The sequence below is a fragment of the Aspergillus thermomutatus genome (genome assembly GCF_002237265.1).
Source record: "Aspergillus thermomutatus strain HMR AF 39 chromosome Unknown NODE_40, whole genome shotgun sequence".
NCBI classification, from domain to species: Eukaryota; Fungi; Ascomycota; class Eurotiomycetes; order Eurotiales; family Aspergillaceae; genus Aspergillus; species Aspergillus thermomutatus.
The window spans coordinates 78,373-98,773 of NW_020798089.1; the positions used below are offsets into that span (position 1 = coordinate 78,373).

The 20,401-nt window shown below is 50.2% G+C and overlaps 8 protein-coding genes across 8 annotated transcripts; 3 read left to right on the forward strand and 5 right to left on the reverse strand.

The window, feature by feature from the left end:
* Positions 1-1,366: 1,366 nt before the first annotated feature.
* CDV56_107452 (uncharacterized protein) lies at positions 1,367-3,045 on the reverse strand (the record flags this gene model as incomplete). The annotated part of the gene is made up of 8 exons (XM_026761071.1): positions 1,367-1,686; positions 1,749-1,816; positions 1,867-2,249; positions 2,312-2,382; positions 2,434-2,470; positions 2,524-2,708; positions 2,758-2,899; positions 2,953-3,045. The coding sequence occupies 8 exons, from the start codon at positions 3,043-3,045 to the stop codon at positions 1,367-1,369; spliced, it is 1,299 nt and encodes a 432-aa protein (XP_026616513.1).
* Positions 3,046-6,209: 3,164 nt separating this feature from the next.
* On the forward strand, positions 6,210-9,459 carry CDV56_107655 (uncharacterized protein; the record flags this gene model as incomplete). The annotated part of the gene is made up of 6 exons (XM_026761274.1): positions 6,210-6,423; positions 7,151-7,410; positions 7,468-8,021; positions 8,075-8,139; positions 8,190-8,263; positions 8,641-9,459. The coding sequence occupies 6 exons, from the start codon at positions 6,210-6,212 to the stop codon at positions 9,457-9,459; spliced, it is 1,986 nt and encodes a 661-aa protein (XP_026616514.1).
* Positions 9,460-9,717: 258 nt separating this feature from the next.
* On the reverse strand, positions 9,718-10,177 carry CDV56_107785 (putative MBL2-like secreted peptide; the record flags this gene model as incomplete). The annotated part of the gene is made up of 3 exons (XM_026761404.1): positions 9,718-9,740; positions 9,790-9,866; positions 9,915-10,177. The coding sequence occupies 3 exons, from the start codon at positions 10,175-10,177 to the stop codon at positions 9,718-9,720; spliced, it is 363 nt and encodes a 120-aa protein (XP_026616515.1).
* Positions 10,178-11,506: 1,329 nt separating this feature from the next.
* On the forward strand, positions 11,507-12,730 carry CDV56_107857 (serine hydrolase domain-containing protein; the record flags this gene model as incomplete). The annotated part of the gene is made up of 1 exon (XM_026761476.1): positions 11,507-12,730. One exon carries the CDS (start codon positions 11,507-11,509, stop codon positions 12,728-12,730), a length of 1,224 nt encoding a protein of 407 aa, XP_026616516.1.
* Positions 12,731-13,343: 613 nt separating this feature from the next.
* On the forward strand, positions 13,344-14,978 carry CDV56_107909 (putative amino acid permease; the record flags this gene model as incomplete). Its single annotated transcript, XM_026761528.1, has 1 exon — positions 13,344-14,978. One exon carries the CDS (start codon positions 13,344-13,346, stop codon positions 14,976-14,978), a length of 1,635 nt encoding a protein of 544 aa, XP_026616517.1.
* Positions 14,979-15,281: 303 nt separating this feature from the next.
* On the reverse strand, positions 15,282-15,605 carry CDV56_107976 (uncharacterized protein; the record flags this gene model as incomplete). The annotated part of the gene is made up of 1 exon (XM_026761595.1): positions 15,282-15,605. One exon carries the CDS (start codon positions 15,603-15,605, stop codon positions 15,282-15,284), a length of 324 nt encoding a protein of 107 aa, XP_026616518.1.
* Positions 15,606-16,296: 691 nt separating this feature from the next.
* CDV56_108010 (DUF3632 domain-containing protein) lies at positions 16,297-17,148 on the reverse strand (the record flags this gene model as incomplete). The annotated part of the gene is made up of 1 exon (XM_026761629.1): positions 16,297-17,148. One exon carries the CDS (start codon positions 17,146-17,148, stop codon positions 16,297-16,299), a length of 852 nt encoding a protein of 283 aa, XP_026616519.1.
* Positions 17,149-18,194: 1,046 nt separating this feature from the next.
* Positions 18,195-18,638, reverse strand: CDV56_108075 (uncharacterized protein; the record flags this gene model as incomplete). The annotated part of the gene is made up of 1 exon (XM_026761694.1): positions 18,195-18,638. One exon carries the CDS (start codon positions 18,636-18,638, stop codon positions 18,195-18,197), a length of 444 nt encoding a protein of 147 aa, XP_026616520.1.
* Positions 18,639-20,401: the final 1,763 nt, after the last annotated feature.

The following is a 20,401-nucleotide window of genomic DNA, read 5'->3' on the forward strand; positions in this document are numbered from 1 at the left end:
TCTGCGCGGCTGAGGATCTCACCTCATCCGACAGACACTTGGCATTATAAAGATGCTCCAGATGTTGAACCCATGCTACTCTTGGCGACCTTTGCTATATCAGCCAGACAGGCCTGGAGATACAGAGAGGAACAACGGACACATACAGATTAGATACATCCTCAACCGCACGACGACCCATCGGCAAAGACGCTGCGCCATCGTGTCCGAGAATTGCGCCGCTTGCCTTGGCTACGCGCTGATTGTCCGAACAGGGCAGCCTTTCACAACGCAACGATTACATTTCTGAGATGGCCAGGCACGGTTCGTGGGATGTCCGTTCTTAGTTCTGTTCTCCAGCGGTGATTGCACTCTCAGACCATACTCTTTTTTTATCCCTGCGACAAAACACACATTTATCCCGACTCAGACGACGCTTTTTAGGGGCTTGTTGATCTATGGTAAGTCGAACGATGTTGATCTAGGGTGAGGAATAGTGTCTCATTATTCTCAAGGGCAGAGAGGAGGCATCTTACAGAGAGGGGTTTCCTCAAGACTTTTATATTGTTGCGAACCCGCCATAGCCTCGTATGTACAGCCTCTTCTTCTCCGCGCCACCAAGATGAGCAGGGGTTCGCACAGATCTTCGCACTTGTCGCACTTGTCGCACTCATTCCAACGGCCAAGTGCGATGTTGCAGCTCTGGTTCACAGAAAGTAGGATATAAGTTGCAACACCACCATGCAGGGGCCATGGATAACTTGAGTTTTTCCTCATGAGAGTCATTGCTGACGCTCATATCCATCCTATCCGAGCCATGGCTTCATTGTCACCAGAGGCTACTTTGACTTTAATCGTCGGGATACCGTCCTTGGTCGTCGCGCTTCTGACGCTGTGGGTAACGTATGGCATGTGGAGGTATCCACCATCTCGAGGTCTGAGGTTCTCTTCTCTACATTTCAATAGTATGAAGAATTGCATGTTCTGAGGCACTGATTGCGTGTATTGTTCAGCAGGCCGCGTTGGGAGACAGCATTGTCCAGAAGCCCACGTTTCTTGGCCATCGACGATAACACTACCAACAGCACCGATCGCCCTCGTTCAGGCATTCCATACTGGACAAATGACTCAATCTGAAATCCTGAATGACGATGCAGAGGACAAGAACTTCCATTCAAAGCTGGGAGAGTGTGGTGGTTCTGTTGATGTGCAAGAGATTCTTCATTGTGTATAAGCGGTGCCTTTGGATAATGAATGTATCTTGTTCGTATGCATAGGATGGAGATTGACTCTTTTACAAAGGATTCAGTCTATCAGCCCCAGTCAAAATCTTCAAGTAAATTGAGGAGTCCCGTTGAATAACGCCTGAGGTGGCTCCCGCACCAAACTAAGGTACTCCCCCTTCCTTCAGAGGATCCATCTCCACCAGCCGCACGAAGCTGTTCGAGTCCCTTTTTTGAGGCTTGGTCTGATAGTCGACCGAGTATGACATCGTCTTGGCAATCTGACTCCTCCCAGCCTGCCGACTGGGACCCAGACCTTCCCTTCCAGAGGGCGTGGTCGGCTGTGGGTACGACTGTCCGGAAGACGCACCCAGCAGACCAGGGAAAAGGTGGGCCAGCATGGCGCGGCCGGTGGGCAGACAGGCGCAGAGAACGGCGATGCTGACTTCGATGACGGACCAGTGGACGATTGGCTGCAATTCCACTACAAGATATGAGTTAATTATATTAGTTGGAGGGCAATGGTAGGGGATCAGGTGCACCAACCGGTGGGATTCTTCCCCCAGCGATTGAGATAGAAGACAACGACACGGAGAATAGCGACGACAGTCAAGCTTCATCTTGATCAGTTGACATTCATGAGAGTTTCAAGAGGAACACTTACACTAGACCCATTGCGAACATGACGCCCACACCAAGCTTCTTTCTTCCGGAAAGATTCAGCTTCACAATTTCGTAAACAGGCATCAGGACCATGACGGTATCCACGGCGATGTTGACAAAGGCATTGGCGAATGTTGCGCTGGTGAAATCGATGCATTTTCCCGGCTCCTCTCCTGTCCAGCCATCCCATGCGAGATGGACTGGGTTGCACCGCAGTGAGTCGACGAGCACCCATGTAACTCCAATGGCAGCATTGAGTCCGATGATCGTGTACGTAGTGTATCGGAATGCGGGGGACTGGAAGATGCGGAGGAGGAAGAGGCAGACTGATATCTTGGCCAGCGAGATCTGCGTCTTGTATAAGACGACGAAGCCGAAAAAGCGCTGAGACGATATGTGAGTTATGCTGGGCAGTAGCGTAAGCGGACAAAAGGGCATTGACTTACCTTGTACACGTCGGTGATGTTGTCCATGGGAATGACATCCCACATGTTCTTGCCGAAGCCGACTTGGATCACTGCAAGCTAAATTAGCCCACGAGGTAGCTCATTACGTGGTATCGCCTTACTGGTGATGTTGATGGCAAAGATGGCTACCGCTAGCACCTGCAGATGGTCAGTTGTGGTCTTGCCCAGCTGATTCAAAGAAGATACCGTACATAAGCGGCAATAATGGTGTAATCGTCGGCGCCCCAACCACCCGCCAGGCCCATGGATTTGGCGGCCATTCGGTTGAAAAAGAAGATTGACGCAAGTATCAAAGGGACGAGTGTGGCGGCTTCCACCTCGGGCCGTCCTTGGTGAACAGGGACATTGCATGCTCGGTTGGTCAGGCGTTTGGCAACTTATTGAAGTCAGCTCAGACCGAGGATGATACTTGTCGTTAGACGTACGTAATGATTCTCTCACGGTGCATGAGGTAGAGGCGCAAGTCGTGAGCGCATCCTGATATTTGGTGTCACCGCATAGACACAGCGAGTCCGAAGAGCTGCATGTTGTCACGTTGGACGCGAGGACCTGCTCCTGACACGAGACCTGTTCCTCTTAGTCTTCGAGCCCGAATCATTAAGCAATATGCGGGGACATACGGCGCATTGAGGCAGGCTAGATTGCGCTGCCGAAGCCACAGCACTGAACCCTACACCGACAACAGCCGCAATCAATATCCGACGAAGAATCATATTGACTGTGGACAGAGAAGGGAGAAATCATATGATTCTTCTGACAGAAGCTTTCAGTTCTGAGACAGCCGTCAAATATGGAGCACGAGGGCAGCACGTCAGGTGAAAATTTCATATGGAGCGATCCACCCTGCGCATAATCATCCTGGGCAAATTACTGATCGGCGTGTTTAAACACAAATACCAGTTTGGAAAGAGGATCTCCGTCTCAAACAGTCAATGATCTTCATCATTGGCTATGTTTGGCGTTCGAGGCACAACCGTTGTCTTTTCTGGGAATCTTGTCCCTACGCAAAAGTGATGATTGTCCAAGGATGAAATCCTCCATTAAGGAGTCAGGGGGACTTTCAAACAAGCAGGCACCAATCATCTTGCGCGCTGCGTAACTTTGAGCTCGTATCCAGCAATGGATCAACAAGATTGTCTTGGTGCCATGGCTAAGTGGGGATAGTATCCCTTCCTCGTCCCGATCCCCACTGTTCAAATAGGCTCTCTGTCCGCGGGCGAATTGTCAAATTCTGCGTATCTCACATGCTCTAAACAATGAAGAAACTGAGTCCGGCCAGACCAGTGGGATCATTGCAGAAGTGCAGGGGATTAATGACAAACAGTTCTCAGGGCTTGCTTCCGTGTCCAACTCTCCTGAGCCACACTGTCGAATATCAAGAGTTTATGGGCCCTCTACATTGGCTGCTCAAATTTTGGCCGTTGAGAAGATCCACTTCAAAAAGCATGGAATGATGAGACAGGAAAAGATCTCCACATGTGGCCATGCTCAGTCACGGTCTGGATTTTCTGTCATTCTCTGTCTGTGGTCCTCCAGTACTTGCTGGAAGTGCTTGGCTCAGTATTAATGGCATAACTCGCCACGGCACTACAATTCTGCCAAGATTCGTAAAATCTCCCTGTCCTGTTGTCCATTGTTTCTTTCAAAGGAGTGATATATCGCAGGCTTCGTGGCATCTCATTCAGGCTTCTTGGTGTCACTGACTCGCTTGATCAATAATAGTATCTGTATTAAGCATGGCTCGAGGGATGACTTGGGCTTGATGCGCTAGTTTCACTTGGAGACTCCCTGATTTCCGATTCATTGAGGTCAACTAATATACCCGGCATATATCCTTTGACTACATGCCGGTGTATTCCGGGGAAGGTTTTTCTCATACATTCCCTGGATTGACATCTTGATACAATCTCTCAACCGAGGATAGCGTGCTGGAAACGATCACCTCCTTCCATATCTACCTCTCGCTCTATGAGCCATCTCACCATCTCGACGTGTCCTTGATCCGCAGCGAGTGATAGCGCCCAGCGACCAGAGTAGTCTTTCTATGGATGTCCGCTCCTCTTTCTAGCAGCAGCTGAGCAATCTCACAGTGGCCTTACAGGCTACCATAAGGGATGGGGTGGGTCCACGGCGATCAGGCAAATGGATCCTGCGTCGAGGAGGATTCTGATGATCCCTGTCTTTCCTCGACTGGCGGCCGATCTCGTCAACTGGAGCTCTCGACTCCACCAGAAGGGCAGTGATATTATCGAATCCGTAATGCACAGCTCAGTACAAAGCATCCATGCCACTGAGGTCCAGCTGTACCTTAGCGCCATGGGCTAGAAGCCAACGCACCATCTCGACACTGTGGCCTACAACAGCCCAAGTCAACGCCGTATGGACGTAGACTCCATGCAGGCGTTGACATCCACATTAGGAGACAGCAGCGAGCGTACGATGTCCAGGAACTTGTACCACACTGCACTGCGTGTATCAAAAGGGATCCCCCATCCAGGTCACCTGCAAATACATCGGTGTTGCACCAGCTGCCAGCGAACACTGGACGACTCCATTGTGATCGTAAACGACGCCTAGTGATAGCGCTGTCTGGGAGAACCTACCTGATCGAACCTCCATATCAACCCCTGCGTTAACAGTGTGAAGTTCCGCCTGTCCCGACTATCCGGCCCTATCTCTTGCTCGATGATTTTCAGAGCAATGTCAATGCCCCGATTGTCAACGAAGAACATAAGCGGCACAGTCACCTCGGGGTTGTAAATCAGCCGGCTCCATGTATTTGAACAAAATCGGAGGCGTGTCCGCGATGGCGTCCCCATTCAGGGTTTCGAGCACTGTCTCCCCATCGATCTTATGATTTGGAAGCTGATGCCGTCTTGATCCAGCAGGCTACGAACCACTCCGGTTCATTGGCGCCGTGCTGCGTGCGTGATGGGGATCTCTTGGAGGCTGTTAGAAATCTCGATCCCTGCAAACAGTGGCGGTCGGGTCTAAGATTCTTATTCTAGATGAAGATTGGATTGCACCTGGATTTGGCTATGAGTGATGTTGTGGTTGGTATCCGATTGAGCCTTTCCTATCACAACCTCTACTGACCATTGCTCAAACCCTTGGACAATAATATGACGCGAGCTTTCAGGATAATATTCCTCGGCGTCAGTTCTTTCTTGCAATGACCACTGCGTGTGACAGAGAATGGCAATATAAAGGTCTCGGATTATAAGCTCAGCCGGTGGATGTGTTCTTCATCGTACTTGGCGATAGTTGGCAGTTACAGTGCGCTTCATCATTTGATAGGAGCTTATAGGTATGTGTCCGAGACATGTCATTTCCCAATTCAATACGGGCCATGGTCCTGCAAGTCGTCGCTTTCGGCGGTGGCATCTACGGATGGACTCGTCAACATTGTATGTTGTCTTTCAGCCTGAAAGGCTTCCCCTGCTTTTCCAGATTGCATCAAAGCTCTCTTTACAAATGCCATACGAGACAAACGCTGGTCCCTACGGCAGGCATTTCTCAAGTTCCAGCATGAATCCATCAATCCTGAAGCTGTGATAGTTGCTTTCATCTCCTTGGTTTATGACCACTCATGCCTCGTATACAAGGAAGCCGTGCATCATCGAAGTCTGGATCCTTTCCACGAAGTATATTGGCTGATATGACGCTGCTGCCTAACCTAGACCTCGTATAGCCATCTCAGTGGCGCTCTCGTGCTTCTTGGCCGTCAGCACGTACATTCAGTTCAAGAATCATATAAACCCCGCAATCCTGTAGTCCTCCTCTCTATCAAGCATATAGGGAACTAATCATTGAACACGGGACTCTCAGTCCAACTATCAACCATCGCGTCTTCCCAGTGCCTCATCGTCCAGTCATCATGCCTAGCACAATTGATCATGTAGGCATCTACGCTCCAAAAGATCAGTTCGAGAGCATCATCGACTGGTACAAGAAGGCTCTGGCTCCGCTCAACTACAAAGAAATCATGCGCTTCCCAGGAGCTGTCGGATTAGGCTCTGAAACCCCAGATTTCTGGATCTCAGAGACCGACGAGCAGTACCGGGGCTGCCACTTTGCTTTCATAGCGCCTGGTGTGTTTCCTTCCGGGTCGACATTTTCATGTGCTGGGGGGACTCTCTTTCGAACAGGACTAATATGATTACTCCGTAGACCACGCCACTGTTGATGCCTTTCACCAAGCTGCGCTTGCAGCTGGGGGGAAGTGCAATGGAGCTCCTGGAATCCGTTCAGAGTATCATCCAAACTACTATGGTGCTTTTGTGTTGGATCCACTGGGGAATAATGTGGAAGTGGTAGGTCCAGGATTATCGCCTGATGGGAGATAGTTACTCATATTCGACAGGTGGATCACCTGGCGCACTGAGAGCATGTCTTGGAGCCGAGTCACGCTTAACACGTATGCAAACTTTTCATTTCTGGTGAACTCGGCTGTGGCTGGGGCCACTTTCTGATTGTGGAGGGTATCCTGACACATAAGGAAGGTGATATATCCTGCCAAACCCTGGACCATAGTTTAACTGTGAACGACGAACCGGGGCTGCCTTCAAAAAAAACTCTTCACATACATGGATCAAATACCCAATATCCATAACTAAGGTAGTATTTGTATCCTAGCCTTATCCGTCAAAATCAAGTGTTGACGTAATGCCCATAATGTTGCAACGGAAGAGACAGCCATCCAACCATACAGCAGACTCGGCATCATCCACCCAGACCAGACTTGGAGCAGAAGGTTCCATCTTGCCGGGATCGTGTGATGACCCGAGCCTTACTTATATCATAAATAAGTTTCCGTAGCGCTGGGAAGTGCGCGTCGCAAATTACCGATTTTGCGCAAACACCGTTCTTATACTTCGCGACCGCACAAAAACCATGCCGGATATTCTGTCTCTCTGCCGGGCCTTACGACTATGGTGAGTGGCCGGAGTGAGGCGATTGTGGTAGTCACGGCCGTATTCCTGGGTCTCTCTTTGATCGCAGGATGCTTGAGATGTTTCGTTCGCTTTCGTCTGACTCGCGCCGCGGGATGCGATGACTGCGTGATGGTAGCTGCGATGGTACGTCCATTGTGAATTTACGAAACAGGGCGATGCTGACCCGACTGGACATGGCAGTTCTTCAATATCGGTTTCGGCACATGTACCATACTCGGCGCGACATATGGCATGGGCAAGAAACTGGTTTACTTTGAGGATCAGCCGCAGAACTATCGCAAGGCCATGCTGGTGGGTGAGATCGAATCTGCAGACTCAAGCTCGGTGCTAACAGGAGGCGCTGATCAGTGTTTTCGGCTGGGACAACTGTTCTATGTCGTCACATCCGTCATCGTACGATTATCCATCACTATCACCCTCGTGCGCCTCACCGTCGATATCCTCCAGCGTCGCATTCTCTATGCCGCCACCGTGCTGTCCATCATCGCGGGGTCCATTTTCTTCTTCTTCACTATCTTTCAATGCACGCCGGTCCCATGTTACTGGAATCGACTAACGGAGGAGGGGCACTGCATGGACATGGATAGCCTCGTGGGAATTGTGTACATGTACAGTGCGGCTGCTGCCGTGTGCGACTTCACTCTTGGACTGATGCCTGTGTTCATGATTGGGAAGCTAAAGATGGACCGACAAACGAAGATTGCGGTCATCAGCCTTCTGTCCATCGGATGCGTGTACGTTCTCTCTTGCAGTCTTGAACTTGACAGAAATAACGTTGGCTCGATAGTGCTGGCACTGCAGTCATTGTTCGTATCCCATTTGTCCAGCTGTCAAAGAGTCGGGAATTCCTATGTAAGAGCGCCCCCAGCTGGTACTGATCCGACTGAAGCTGATATCCACAGACCAGACAACACAAGTTGCGATATGGTCGAACATCGAGACGGGGCTGGGGATTACAGCGGGGAGTTTGATGACGGTACGACCCTTTTTGCGGGCCATTGGATGGTTAGGTTTAGACTAGCTAGATGCCCGTTGAATAAACTCGAAACAGAGCACCAGTGGAGTATTCCGTGAACTAGTGTAGGCCCAAGCGAGCCAGCAAGAAGACTGGTCAGCAGCTTGAAACCAGCGTGTCATTGATGGAAGGCAGCCCCATCCCCTCAGATCCCCCCGAGTGAACCATGGGATGGGCCTCCACTTTCATCATTGGCTGGAGAGCTCCATGTTGCTTTATAACGAGTAGAAATGCACGAGACACTGCGAGGAAAGTGTTTTACTCTCCTTCATGATGTGCGAGCCATAGACCTTCCTACATCAATGAGGAACCGATCAGGCAGTCTATACCACCTCCAGCCCCGACTCGATGACATCCTAAACGATGTGGCCCCCTTCCCCTACACCCTCGGCGCGTTCATTGCCTTTTTATCTGAGCACCAATGTCTAGAAACAGTCGAGTTCCTGCTAGAGACCGAACGCTACCGGCGCATCTACCACTGGCTCGAGACCCCGCATAAACCCCCGACATGCGACGGTTCCCTCCGCAAGGTCCATCTCCTTGGACTCTGGAATCGGCTGATCAACCAGTACATTTGGCCGCACAGTCCGCGCGAGATCAACGTCCCCTGCGACATACGGAAGGAGCTGATGCAGCATTTCCACAGCCAAGAAGATGAGCCTCCCCCGCCAGAACTGCTCGACCGAGCAGTGAATAACATCAAGGAGCTCCTGCGAGGGTCGATCCTCATCCCCTTCCTGCGGAGATCATCTGCGACTGCGCGCGTACAACCGCTCTCTATGCCGTGTTTGAACGAAGGGTTTCCGGGGTCCGATACGGCTGCGCCATGTGTAGCTGATGATATCAGGGTGAAGAGATCCCCGCGCGAGGAATATCCTTCCTGTCGACAGGACTCAACTCGTCGGTATGGATTCTACGGCGACCCGGCCTCGAGTTCTGCGGACGACGATCACGCGTATGCGAGTAGCGCGATGGTGTCGTCTTCGTCGGAACGGTCAGCTGTACAAGACTTTGCGGTCAAAGGAAGTAGTGGGACGGCCAGTTCGCATACGAGGGTGGTTCCAGACCGAACTTCTCAGGACAATGGTAAATCTCGGGGCTGGCGACAAAAGTTCAAGGACGGGTTGGCGAGGCATTTCCCACGGTCATCGGATTGATTCTCGAGGGGCGACGAATGGCTCGTGTATAAATACCAGCATGACGACTCTGCTTACATGGCGTCAACGGTGTTTATTGGATGCGCATTTGGAGGAGATTTTAGAAGTTAGGTTTATTGCTCTTTCATCTCGACATCATATTCGTGGGTACACGGAACATGGACTCAAAAGCGATCTGCATAGTAATACAATGAGCCACGATGACATCTACTATCCCTCAGCCAGAAGTTACAGCAATATCATAGACAGTCATGCAAGCTAGGCGCATTTTGGGAGTTTTTCTGCACATCATCAGCCCTGTCCCACGATCCAAGCAAGAGAGGAACATACTGCTTGAGCAATTACTATCCGTAAAGTACCCATTAACGTAGCAGGTCGTCTTCAAATAAGTGACTTGATCCCAGGTGCTACTCTCATTAGCATTTTGCTCGTCGTGCAGCAGGGATGGGACTCACCAAACACCGTTGAAGCAATCGCCGTGCTTGTAGCACGCAAAGGTGAGTTTGTCCCCCTTGGGAAAGCCAAAGATCGCCCCCGCGTCCAAGCTCGCGTCGGACCGGCAGTTGACATAGTGGTCAACATTGACGATCTTGCAGGTCTGCGCGGATCTACGCTTCTCAAGTCCCATCTCTCCATCGGCTTCGGCTTCGGGGTCTGCGACGGGGGCAGCGGCGGCCAGGAGGGGGAGAACGGCGACTGCAAGACTGAGGAACTTCATTTTGCTTCCTTGTTGACTGCGATTATGCTCTTTGTCAGAGGAGGAGTTCGCAGAAGAACTGCGTACTTATACGTTGGGATCTTCATGGCTCGTATTGCCCCAGCCCGCTTCCTCGTGTTCCTCGCCGGACACTGCTATTCATAGGCAGACAGCGTGATTTATCCGATGTTGCATTCTCGTATCCGGGTCCATTTTTAGTATCATTAGTATCCCCCAGTTTTGACATCAATAATGAGTTAGTCTAATGCCATTGTTGTAGAGAGTGCTTGTTTACTCATCTATGATTTGATGCGGACAGCTTTGATGCTTCGATAGGCCTTCATTTGGTCCTAGACCACATTTCAAAATTAAAAATTTGAGCCAAGCTCATTGTAGATAAAACATAATAGCAAGTTTTAAGTCAGTTCTGCATTCTGAGTTTCAACTACTAATACAAAACTGCAGTGCAAAGCACTAAATATGGATGATACAGGATCTAATGAAGCCCACCACTCCCACTACTACTAAGACCTAAGAGAAAGAAAGGGTCAACAAAATGTGAACAGGATATACATATGAGCCGAGTGATGTAGGCACTCTATTTCAGAATCAAGAAAGTACTAGCTGGATAGGACACTCTATTCGGAATACATGAAGAGAAAGTCATTAGATGAGCAGCTCCTGTCGTAAAAACCCTCAACCGACATCAATGGTGTTTCGATTAAGCAAGGCTACAGAATTTCTCATCATTGGCTAGTCTAGGCATCTTACTCTCATAAGCCTGTGACTGCTGCCTGGTGGGAATCAGCATAAAGCATTTTACCTAAGTTGAACTATCAATATATAGATGGTCTGCTTTTAATTAAGTTGTCAGGTCCCATTTAATCAAGTAGCAAATCTACACAGGATTGGAGATTATATACGTCTAGTAATGACTTGTGCCAAAGAGTAGACTAGTGCCTATTTATTAAGCTTTCTAATGGATCCTCATACTGATATTGATCATTGTTAAACCTGCTTTAAAGGATGAAGCGTGCACTAATACCTACTCGCGGACCATAACTAGTGGTAGCTGTTATAAGGAGCAGATGATTTTCTGAGGATATATTATCAAGATGTTACACGCAATCCTGGATCCAGCTAAAGGAATCAGCTAAGGAAATTACAGGTGGAGATGCAGTAAGACATGACTCACGCAAATAGCGCGAGATTGGACAGAATCCTATGGAACAAGGAGATAGTGCTTTAGGCTAGGTACGTGGTATAAATATGGGCTAAAGTAGTCCCTGCCTAACAAACTCTCTCTCCAATCTTTTCTCAACCAAAAACCGTTTGTTTGTTCCCTTCAGCATGGTCGACGACATCGAGACTAGCTTCCAGGCCGCCATCGATGCTGGCAAAATCAACGGCGCCGTTATTTGTGCCATGGACACCGAGGGTCACTTTGTTTACAACCAGGCTCTTGGCGAGCGTACCTTGCTGTCCGGTGAAAAGCGTCCGCAGCAGCTCGACGACGTATTGTACCTGGCCTCAGCAACCAAGCTGGTCACCACCATTGCTGCCCTGCAGTGCGTCGAGGATGGACTACTTACCCTCACTGGTGACCTCTCGTCCGTCGCACCCGACCTCGCTGCCAAGCAGGTCTTAACCGGCTTCTCCGACGACGGCGCAACCCCTCTGCTTGAGCCGCCCGCCCGCCCCATCACGCTCGAGATGTTGCTCACTCATAGCTCGGGCCTCAGCTACCACTTTTTAACCCCACACATCGCTCAGTGGCGCGAGAAGTTCGCACCTCCACAAGAAGACAAGCGCCTATCGGTCGAGGAACTGTTCAGCTACCCGCTCGGCTTCCAGCCCGGCGCCGGCTGGATGTACGGCGCAGGGCTCGACTGGGCTGGCCGCGTGGTGGAGCGGGTGACGGGGCGCACACTCGGTGAATACATGCAGCAGCGCATCTTCAACCCTCTCGGCATCACCGACGCCCAATTCTACCCCGTCACGCGCGAAGACCTGCGCCCCCGCCTCGTCGACCTCAACCCGCAGGATCCCGATGCTCTCGGTCGTGCTGTGCTCGGCGGCGGGGGTGACATGAACAAGCAGGGGCGCGGCGACTTTGGAGGCCACGGCCTATTCATGTCGGGCACTAGCTACGTCAAAATCCTTCACTCGCTGCTGGCCAGCGACGGGAAGCTGCTCCGACCCGCCACCATAGACCAGATGTTCCAGCATCGCCTGACTCCCCAAGCGACAGCGGGGCACCAGGCTGCGGTGGCATCTCCTATGGGCGTCTTCTTCCGTGTAGGCGTCGACCTGGAGACAAAAATGGGCCATGGCCTGGGTGGCCTGCTCACCCTGCAGGATGTGGATGGCTGGTACGGGGATCGTACGCTGACCTGGGGCGGCGGGTTGACATTGACCTGGTTCATCGATCGCAAGAACGGGCTGTGCGGTGTCGGCGCCGTCCAGGCCACGCTGCCAGTGGACAATGATGTTGTGGCCGGCCTGAAGCAGACATTCCGCCGCGACATTTACCGCAAGCATGCTGCGTTCAAGGGGGAGCAGCCGTCATATTGACGAAGCGGAAGAATATCTATCCATAGCCAATTATCACACCCTCAGTAAGCTTGTAGTCAATCTTAACGTCGGAAGATCGTGCGCGACTCTACGGCGCCCCGGGAAAAGGGTCTCTCTGTTCTGACTGCCCGAGAGGGAAAGATTGAGCCTAGATTTATGAATCGGGGGGATTCCTCTTTGTGCAACCAATGGTCTCGCAGCAGTATATCTACGCTATCTATCGATTGATGTGCCGCACAGGTGCATGCTATGGGTCCACATAACCATGCGCAACATAGTATAGGAAACAATATCAGGGTGACGACACAGCGACAAAAACATCTCGCGGCATTTTGAGTAAAGGAAAAAATAATGAAAATGCCACACGAAAAGGAAAAGATGTGTCGGAGTCATTATCGGCCGAACAGCCCTCGGAATGGCCATTACTTTGAAGATGTCCACCATTAAGCTTCAGAGTTCCCATGGTTAGCTACCTACCAGCCCCAGCTCGACCCAACAGTATCCATCAGTCTTAAACTCCATCGAGCGGGGAAACCCTTTGCTTCCATCGCTGCTCCTGGCTGGGGTTTTTTCCCGTATGTGGCCACTTCTTGTCGGACATCTTTCTGCAAGCATGCCTGCTCAAACGGAATTGGAACTCTACCTTACAGATGGAGCTGGATCTACTGTATCCGATGGCGACATAGCATTCATCCGGCGTGGCTTCCGAGAAGTACATGCTGTCAGGCAAGGCCTCTACCAGCGGCACATTCAGATGATTGCTTTAGCTGGCACAATTGGCACTGGTCTATTCCTCAGCTCTGGTCAAGCAATTGTAACGGCAGGCCCCCTCGGTGCCTTTCTTGCGTATTCTATCATTGGCCTTGCTGTTTCCAGCGTCGTCCTTACTGTGGGTGAGATGGGTGCTTTAGTACCCCTCAGTGGAGGTCTCGTCCGTTATGCTGAATACTTCTTCGACCCTGCGATGGCCTTTGCCAACGGGTGGAATCAAGTATACTTGTACTCGATCACTATTCCTACCGAAATAGTGGCAGCGTCCGTTTTGATAGAATTCTGGATTACCATCAACGACGCAGTATGGATTACCGTCTTCAGCATCCTGGTGCTCATCACAGCGCTGGTATTCGTCAGAATCTACGGGGAGCTCGAATTCACATTCGCCATCTTGAAGATCTTGCTAATCCTTGGGGTCAACATCATGGCGCTTGTGATTACATGTGGTGGAGGCCCCCATGGTGAATCTATAGGGTTCAGATACTGGAGAGACCCCGGGCCTTTTGCTCAGTATCTGGGGATCAAAGGTTCCCTTGGCCAGTTTCTTGGATTCTGGTCCAGTCTAAACAATGCAGTCTTTGCATACTCGGGAATCCAGAATATCACGATTCCAGCAGCGGAGACCAGGTTTCCAAGACACTCGATACCCAAGGCGACCAAGCGCGTCTTGTACCGCATCTTCCTCTTCTACGTCCTCTCCATCTTCATGGTCGGTTTGGTCGTTCCTTCCAATGATCCCAGTCTCCTTCGATTGACTGGCACGGCTACTCAATCCCCGTTTGTTATTGCCGCGCGCCGGGCAGGCATCCGGGGCGCACCCTCCGTCATTAATGCTGTTATCCTTACGTCCGCCTGGTCTGCTGGCAATTCATATATCCTTTTTGGGTCTCGGATTCTGTATGGCATGGCGGTACATGGACATGCTCCTGCAGTATTCAGGAGGTTGAACCGGTTCTCTGTCCCCTACCTGGCTATCAGCGTCATCGGGAGCTTCATGTGCCTGGGGTATATGTCACTCTCTACCTCAGCAAGCGTAGTCTTTCGATGGCTGCGTGACATTGTGGCAGTCGCGACATTAGTGGACTGGCTCATCGTCTGCATCGTATACCTCCGGTTCTACTACAGCTGCAAGAAACAAGGGGTCGACCGGCACAGAGAGCTTCCATGGGCCGCGCCTTTTCAGCCCTACTTCACCTGGGCGTCACTGGCATTGTTCATCCTCTTGCTTTTGACCGGTGGTTTCAGCACATTCATCCACGGCCACTGGGATACTGAAATCTTTGTCGGCTCGTACATCAACATTCCAATAGTCCTATGTCTATATTACGGTTACAAATTCTGGAAGAAAACGCGCATCATCGCTTTGGACAATATCCCAATCATCGGTCTGATCCAGTTCTACCTGTCCCACGACGAAGTCGAGCCCGAACCACAGCCTAAAAGGGGACTCGCGAGGCTCAACATTCTTTGGTAGCATCGGTTGAGGCTTGCCACTGGCTTCCATCTAAAAGAAATCGATATTTTATGACTAGTATTCTTGATCGAAGATCCCGTTTATTAAAATCCATCATACCTGAAAGTGCACCATGAGAGTAGTCTCCCTTGCCACAATCCACCTCCACTGCCATTTCCGGGACAATATCCGTTCACTCCTCCATGGCGAAGCCGGATTCGTAATATGCCTTTACCGGATCCTTTCTAACCAAACGAAAGCTTCTGATAGGTCCCATCAGTCAAGTACTCGTAATCATATTTTCATCGTGCATACCTGATCGATCTAGTCAATCTCGTTGAGCCACACACGGATGGTATCCACCCCCTTGCGCGCCGCGAGGAGACGCAGGACAGCCCGAATGTTTCCTTCCACAATTTCAGTTTCTTGGGGGAAAATATCCGAAGGCTGCCATGTCACAAAGGCCTGGGTGATTGACCGCTCGCCGCTTTCCAGATAGTATTCGGGGATCTTGGGGCGAAGATTCTGGTAGAGCGACGCTGCGAATTCCTCGAAGGATGAGACGTTTTCGTCGACCAGGACCACGTCGTTGGTACGGGTCTCGCCGGTGAGGTAGATGAGGACGGGGACGAGAGTCTCGGCAGACATTTTAATGATTGTATGGATGATATTCTGGTGCACTTGGAATCTAGAGGATAGTGATCCAAAGGCTCGCAGAAGATATAAATACCGCTTGTCCTGACCGAACCGTGCTCTGGTCTTTATGCTAACGAGTCAGCCTTGTGGCTGGACTCGTAACGCTTGTCGTATTCGCAGATTGAGGTCTATTAAAGGATGCGCTACGTTGGGAATACGATGTCAAAGTCGTCGTGTGTCCAACTAGAATCCATGTCCGAATTAGCTCTCGTATTCCAGGGACAACGCTCGCCGTACATGCAGGCTAGTAGTCGGCCACATACACCTAGTCTTATATAAGGTTAGATTGTGCGAGTTTCTGCGAAGAAAGCCCATAGGAACACGAGAGGGAAAAAGCCTTGCTTGGTTTGCTATTTCGGGATCATGGAGCAGGCACGGGAATCGCGATCTTCATACTTTCAGGGGAATAGGTATTACCTCCGTCTTCTGTCTGATAGGTTCTCACTTTATGTCCTGTTTGCAGTCGCAACTCACAGCATCACTTTAGACCTGCTATATAAACGTCTATCGACTTTCATTCAGTGTCTGCTGCCTGTGCTACGGTGTAGAAAGCAGACATCTGAATATCTACCAGCAGGTCGTGTATGTAAATACAGCTTCCAGTCAACTGGAGCGGGACGTTGGGAATAGTCAAGGAGAATATCTACTCCACATGCCCAGTCTCAATCTCTTTCATCATCAGCTCCGCCTCCTCTGCAACCCTCCTGACCTCCTCAGACTCATCCTCCTTCTTTGCAGCCTCACCAAATCTCTCCCTCCAAAGCTTCCATCTCTCCTTACAAAAGCCGTGTTTCCCTTTCCACAACGGCCCTCCGCGACCTGGAGCACCAACCAGGGGCCCAGACTCAAATTCCTCATCCCACTCATAGATTTCCACACCTAGAACCTCAATCCACGCTGCCGCTGCAGGAATCCACGCCTCCAAGGGGTCTCCCTCCTGCATATATACCCAGGGCGTCTCAAGCGCTTCATGGAGCGTCACGAGCGCATACCACGAATACCCTTCGAAAATAGGCTCGTCAGTCGCGACGAGAAGGGCAACGAAGTGATTCACATTCACCGTGCTTGAGATTGCGGCTTCTCTCCCCTCCAGTGTCTTAGTACCTGGAGCCGGAATAGAGTAATCCCAGTAACGCCGGATCTCCCACCCCAGCAGCGGTAGGTTCTTCCAGACCTGCATATCGTAGATAATCAACGGCTCATCTTGTCCATCGTCACCCGGCCTTGTAACGTCCGGAAGATGGGAAAGGTCCACGAGAATATCAACAAGTTCATCCTGGTGCTCTGGGTTCTTGCATGCAATTTGAAGGATTAGGTGCCACAGTTGGCCGAGTTGGGCCTCGAGGGAGGCATCGAGTGCTAAGGCGGCAGAGGCTAGTTTGGCGGCGGCTTCTGGGGAGTGAATCTTGTCTGCGAAGAGATCGTGCAGGACTGTGAGGTGGGGTTCTAAATCATACTCGTTGCCTTTGTATGTATTGGGGGGCAGTTGATACATGGTGTTCATTTGAGAGTGAGAGGGTTGTTTCTGGCGATGTTTCAGTCGCTGCTTTCTTTGTCCTGTAGTCGGCGCTTATATTTATTTACAGGCAGACGGAGGGTTCGATGACAAAAGCCAAGGCTGAAGTAAATCTGGCCAACTAGGTACCTAACTAACTATCTAGACTGGGTGCAAGAAACATGCTATGAGATTTGCTACCATTACAAACTTAAACTTTCCTGAAACCACGAGTTTAAGTTCAAAGTATAACATACCAAATTGGGGCACCAGGTGAGGTGGTAGGCTACGAAAGGCCATATGTACTACTATTGTAGCCTACTACTGCAAGGATTCTAGCAGGTGCTGTAGCTTAGACGTATGATTTTGGTTTCTTTCAATCTAATGATCTAATCACTTTATTTGGAACAGAGAGTACATACAACCATGGGGGGTCAAAAACAGAGCTTCCTCGTCCACTCAGCTTTAATTAAGCCACTTGTCGGTTAGTAGTATAATAGGTGACTGTGTATAGATTCTAACTGTTAATTTTCTCTTCTCCCGGCGTTATTAGAATCATTAGATATACGGAATAACCCTACATGACGGAAATAACAGTATCTACTCCAGGTCCATCTCGGGGATGGCATAACCTTTCAAGTGCAACTGTGCAGGTCACGGATTGTACACCTTATATACTTGCAGCGCACCCTCAATGCTCTGCACGAGGCCAAACAGAACAGTCGATGCAATGGCACATTATAAAGAGCCGATCCTGCCAATATCTATACTCCCAAGTCGTCGGTTCCTGCCCCACAACGTCCAACACTACCGTGGAATTCATCAGGTCCGTCTTGCTTTTTGTACCATCTTTCAGTCGCCCTGTCGGCTCGTGGGAAAAGAAGAGCTAATGTGACTAGTGTCTCATCCGGCCTGCTGGAAAAGTTGATGTTCTACTGGGATATCTCGCTGTTAGTGATCAACACTAGAAGGAACCTGCGGTAAGTATAGACGTACTGTCAGTGTGTTTTCAGAACGACGCACCATGAAATATAGAGACCGTAATATCAACATCCCTCAGCCGAAGATGCTAGGAATCGGAGATCCTTGAGATGAGGTGGATAGTCCCAGTCACCGAGATGAATCCCGGGCGGACACTCTTGTAGAATGTCCGACTGTTCGACAACGGTGACAGCGCTCTTCCGGTACTTGCGGCGCTTACAGGAAAACATGATATAGGGGACGGCGGTGGACTGGGTTTCACCGATCATGAAGATGTCGAACAGAATGAAACTCGAGCTCGGTACTGGACCACACGAAGTTTCGAGCAGCGCTTTGATTTCTGGTTCCACTTGTTTAAAGGCCTCTCTGGCAGGCCCCTGGGCCTCCCAGCAGTTATACTTGCCTTTCATGTTGCCAAGAAACTTCCCAATGGACAGCTCTGGGTCGGGCCACCGAGGCTTATGTCTTTGGAGCAGACTTAATGTCGCTTCAATTCTTGAGGTGCTCATTGCAAAGATGCTACAGGAGACAGCCAAGGTTCCTGTCAGAAAACTAAAAAAAGACTGATGGGATGAGTCAATCTCGATGTTGATATTGTAGAACAGGTCAAGAAGAGAATGGCAGATGCGAATGGCGAGGGGAAATAACCGATCTGATATGGCCGGACAGGTAGCCATCGGTGCGCCTTGGGCATTGCAGGGGTCAGCCGTGCGCGCTGTGGTGGCTATGGCTGTGTTATACATGCATCCCTGTCAAAGCGGCTAGGGCTAACCACTCAAGAGGACATAAATACTGGGTTTGAGTACTCGGCGGCAGATAGCTAAGCGGGATTTGTTCAAGATGGACGGTACAATCCGATTGTCACACTATGGCACGTCCCTTGATGCTTCATGGCTCGAAAATCGCCCGAGAAAATTGTGGCTCACCTTAGGGCAATAGTATTGGATACAAACAACAGGGCCTGGATGCTGTCGCCATGAACAAGACAGCCATGTTCCACCCCAGGAAGATGCCGATATGACTATTATACCAATTTAGTCAAAAAGGAGGGTGATGAATTTCCCTAACCCCCAGGTGATACGGACATGGTTCGTCCGCTCCCAACGATAGATACCTAGGCCCGGAATTGCATTTGACCCTGGGCTCTGCATACACACTCCAGATACCTCTCCTGACGGAGCTCGACATGCCGAGAGTACTTCACAGGTGAACCTGTGGGTTTATCTTCTGCTTCGCTCAGGAAACTGTTCAGTCAGCACCTTGCTCTCGGACCACAAAGACAAGTGTTGGGCTCTAAAAGAGACTGTCAATCAACCCCACTACACCATAAGTCCTGACCCGTGCTCTTTTTGCGATCAATACATAATCCCAAGTAGCGCAAATCTACCAATAGGTAGTACACAGGATGCAAACCCAACCAAGACAGATAACAAGACTCAATGCTTGCCTCGCGTAAGACTACCTGTGAACTGGGCCAAGTCAAAGAGACATGGGCATATTCTCATTATCAGTCTCTTGAAACTAGTCATGTATGCTGGTCCTTCTCTCTTATCCATGGTTTCTAACACTAATTTTATACGCTGCTAGGAACCTATCTGCGACCATATTTACCCCCAGAGCCAAGCTATTTGCAAAACATCTTGGCATCTCAAACAGTATGATAGCATCTTTAACAGTAAGCATATACATGCTCGGATTGGTATGTAGGCTGATGCTCATTACTCCCTTATCAGAGTTATACAGTCACTTAATACTATACCATGCTACCCTTGAGGCGTTCTACCTTCCTCCCGCTGACGATGGAGAAGATATAGGGCGCCTTTTGCGTCACGTAGGCGCCAATCTACCAATTCAATTCCCTTGTCATTACTCACATTCCAGAGGATCTGAGAGACCTTTTAGTCGTGCTCCGATCGAGGGATGAACTTACACCCGGGTTGTACCTTTCACGTTCCTTGAGACCATCTCTGGTTTGAGGACGACCATGGTTCAAGACGCCGTAGAGACAAAGGCCATTCCTTTATCGCGGCATATGGCAATCCTGTCTCGTTTAAAGTCCAGCATGGCGGCATCTCCCATTCTTTGATACATGGAGAACTAACATAGTCCATAAACTCAGGCATATATCACTTTCCCCGTGACAACGAAGTTGTTCAGATTGTGCATCAGTTTCAGGAGGATGTTGTATAGTTCCACTAGTGGATGTAGAGCAATCGATGTAGGAAGTCTGAAGCTCAAGCAGGGACTCCTCCACGCTGACCGTCGTGGACTT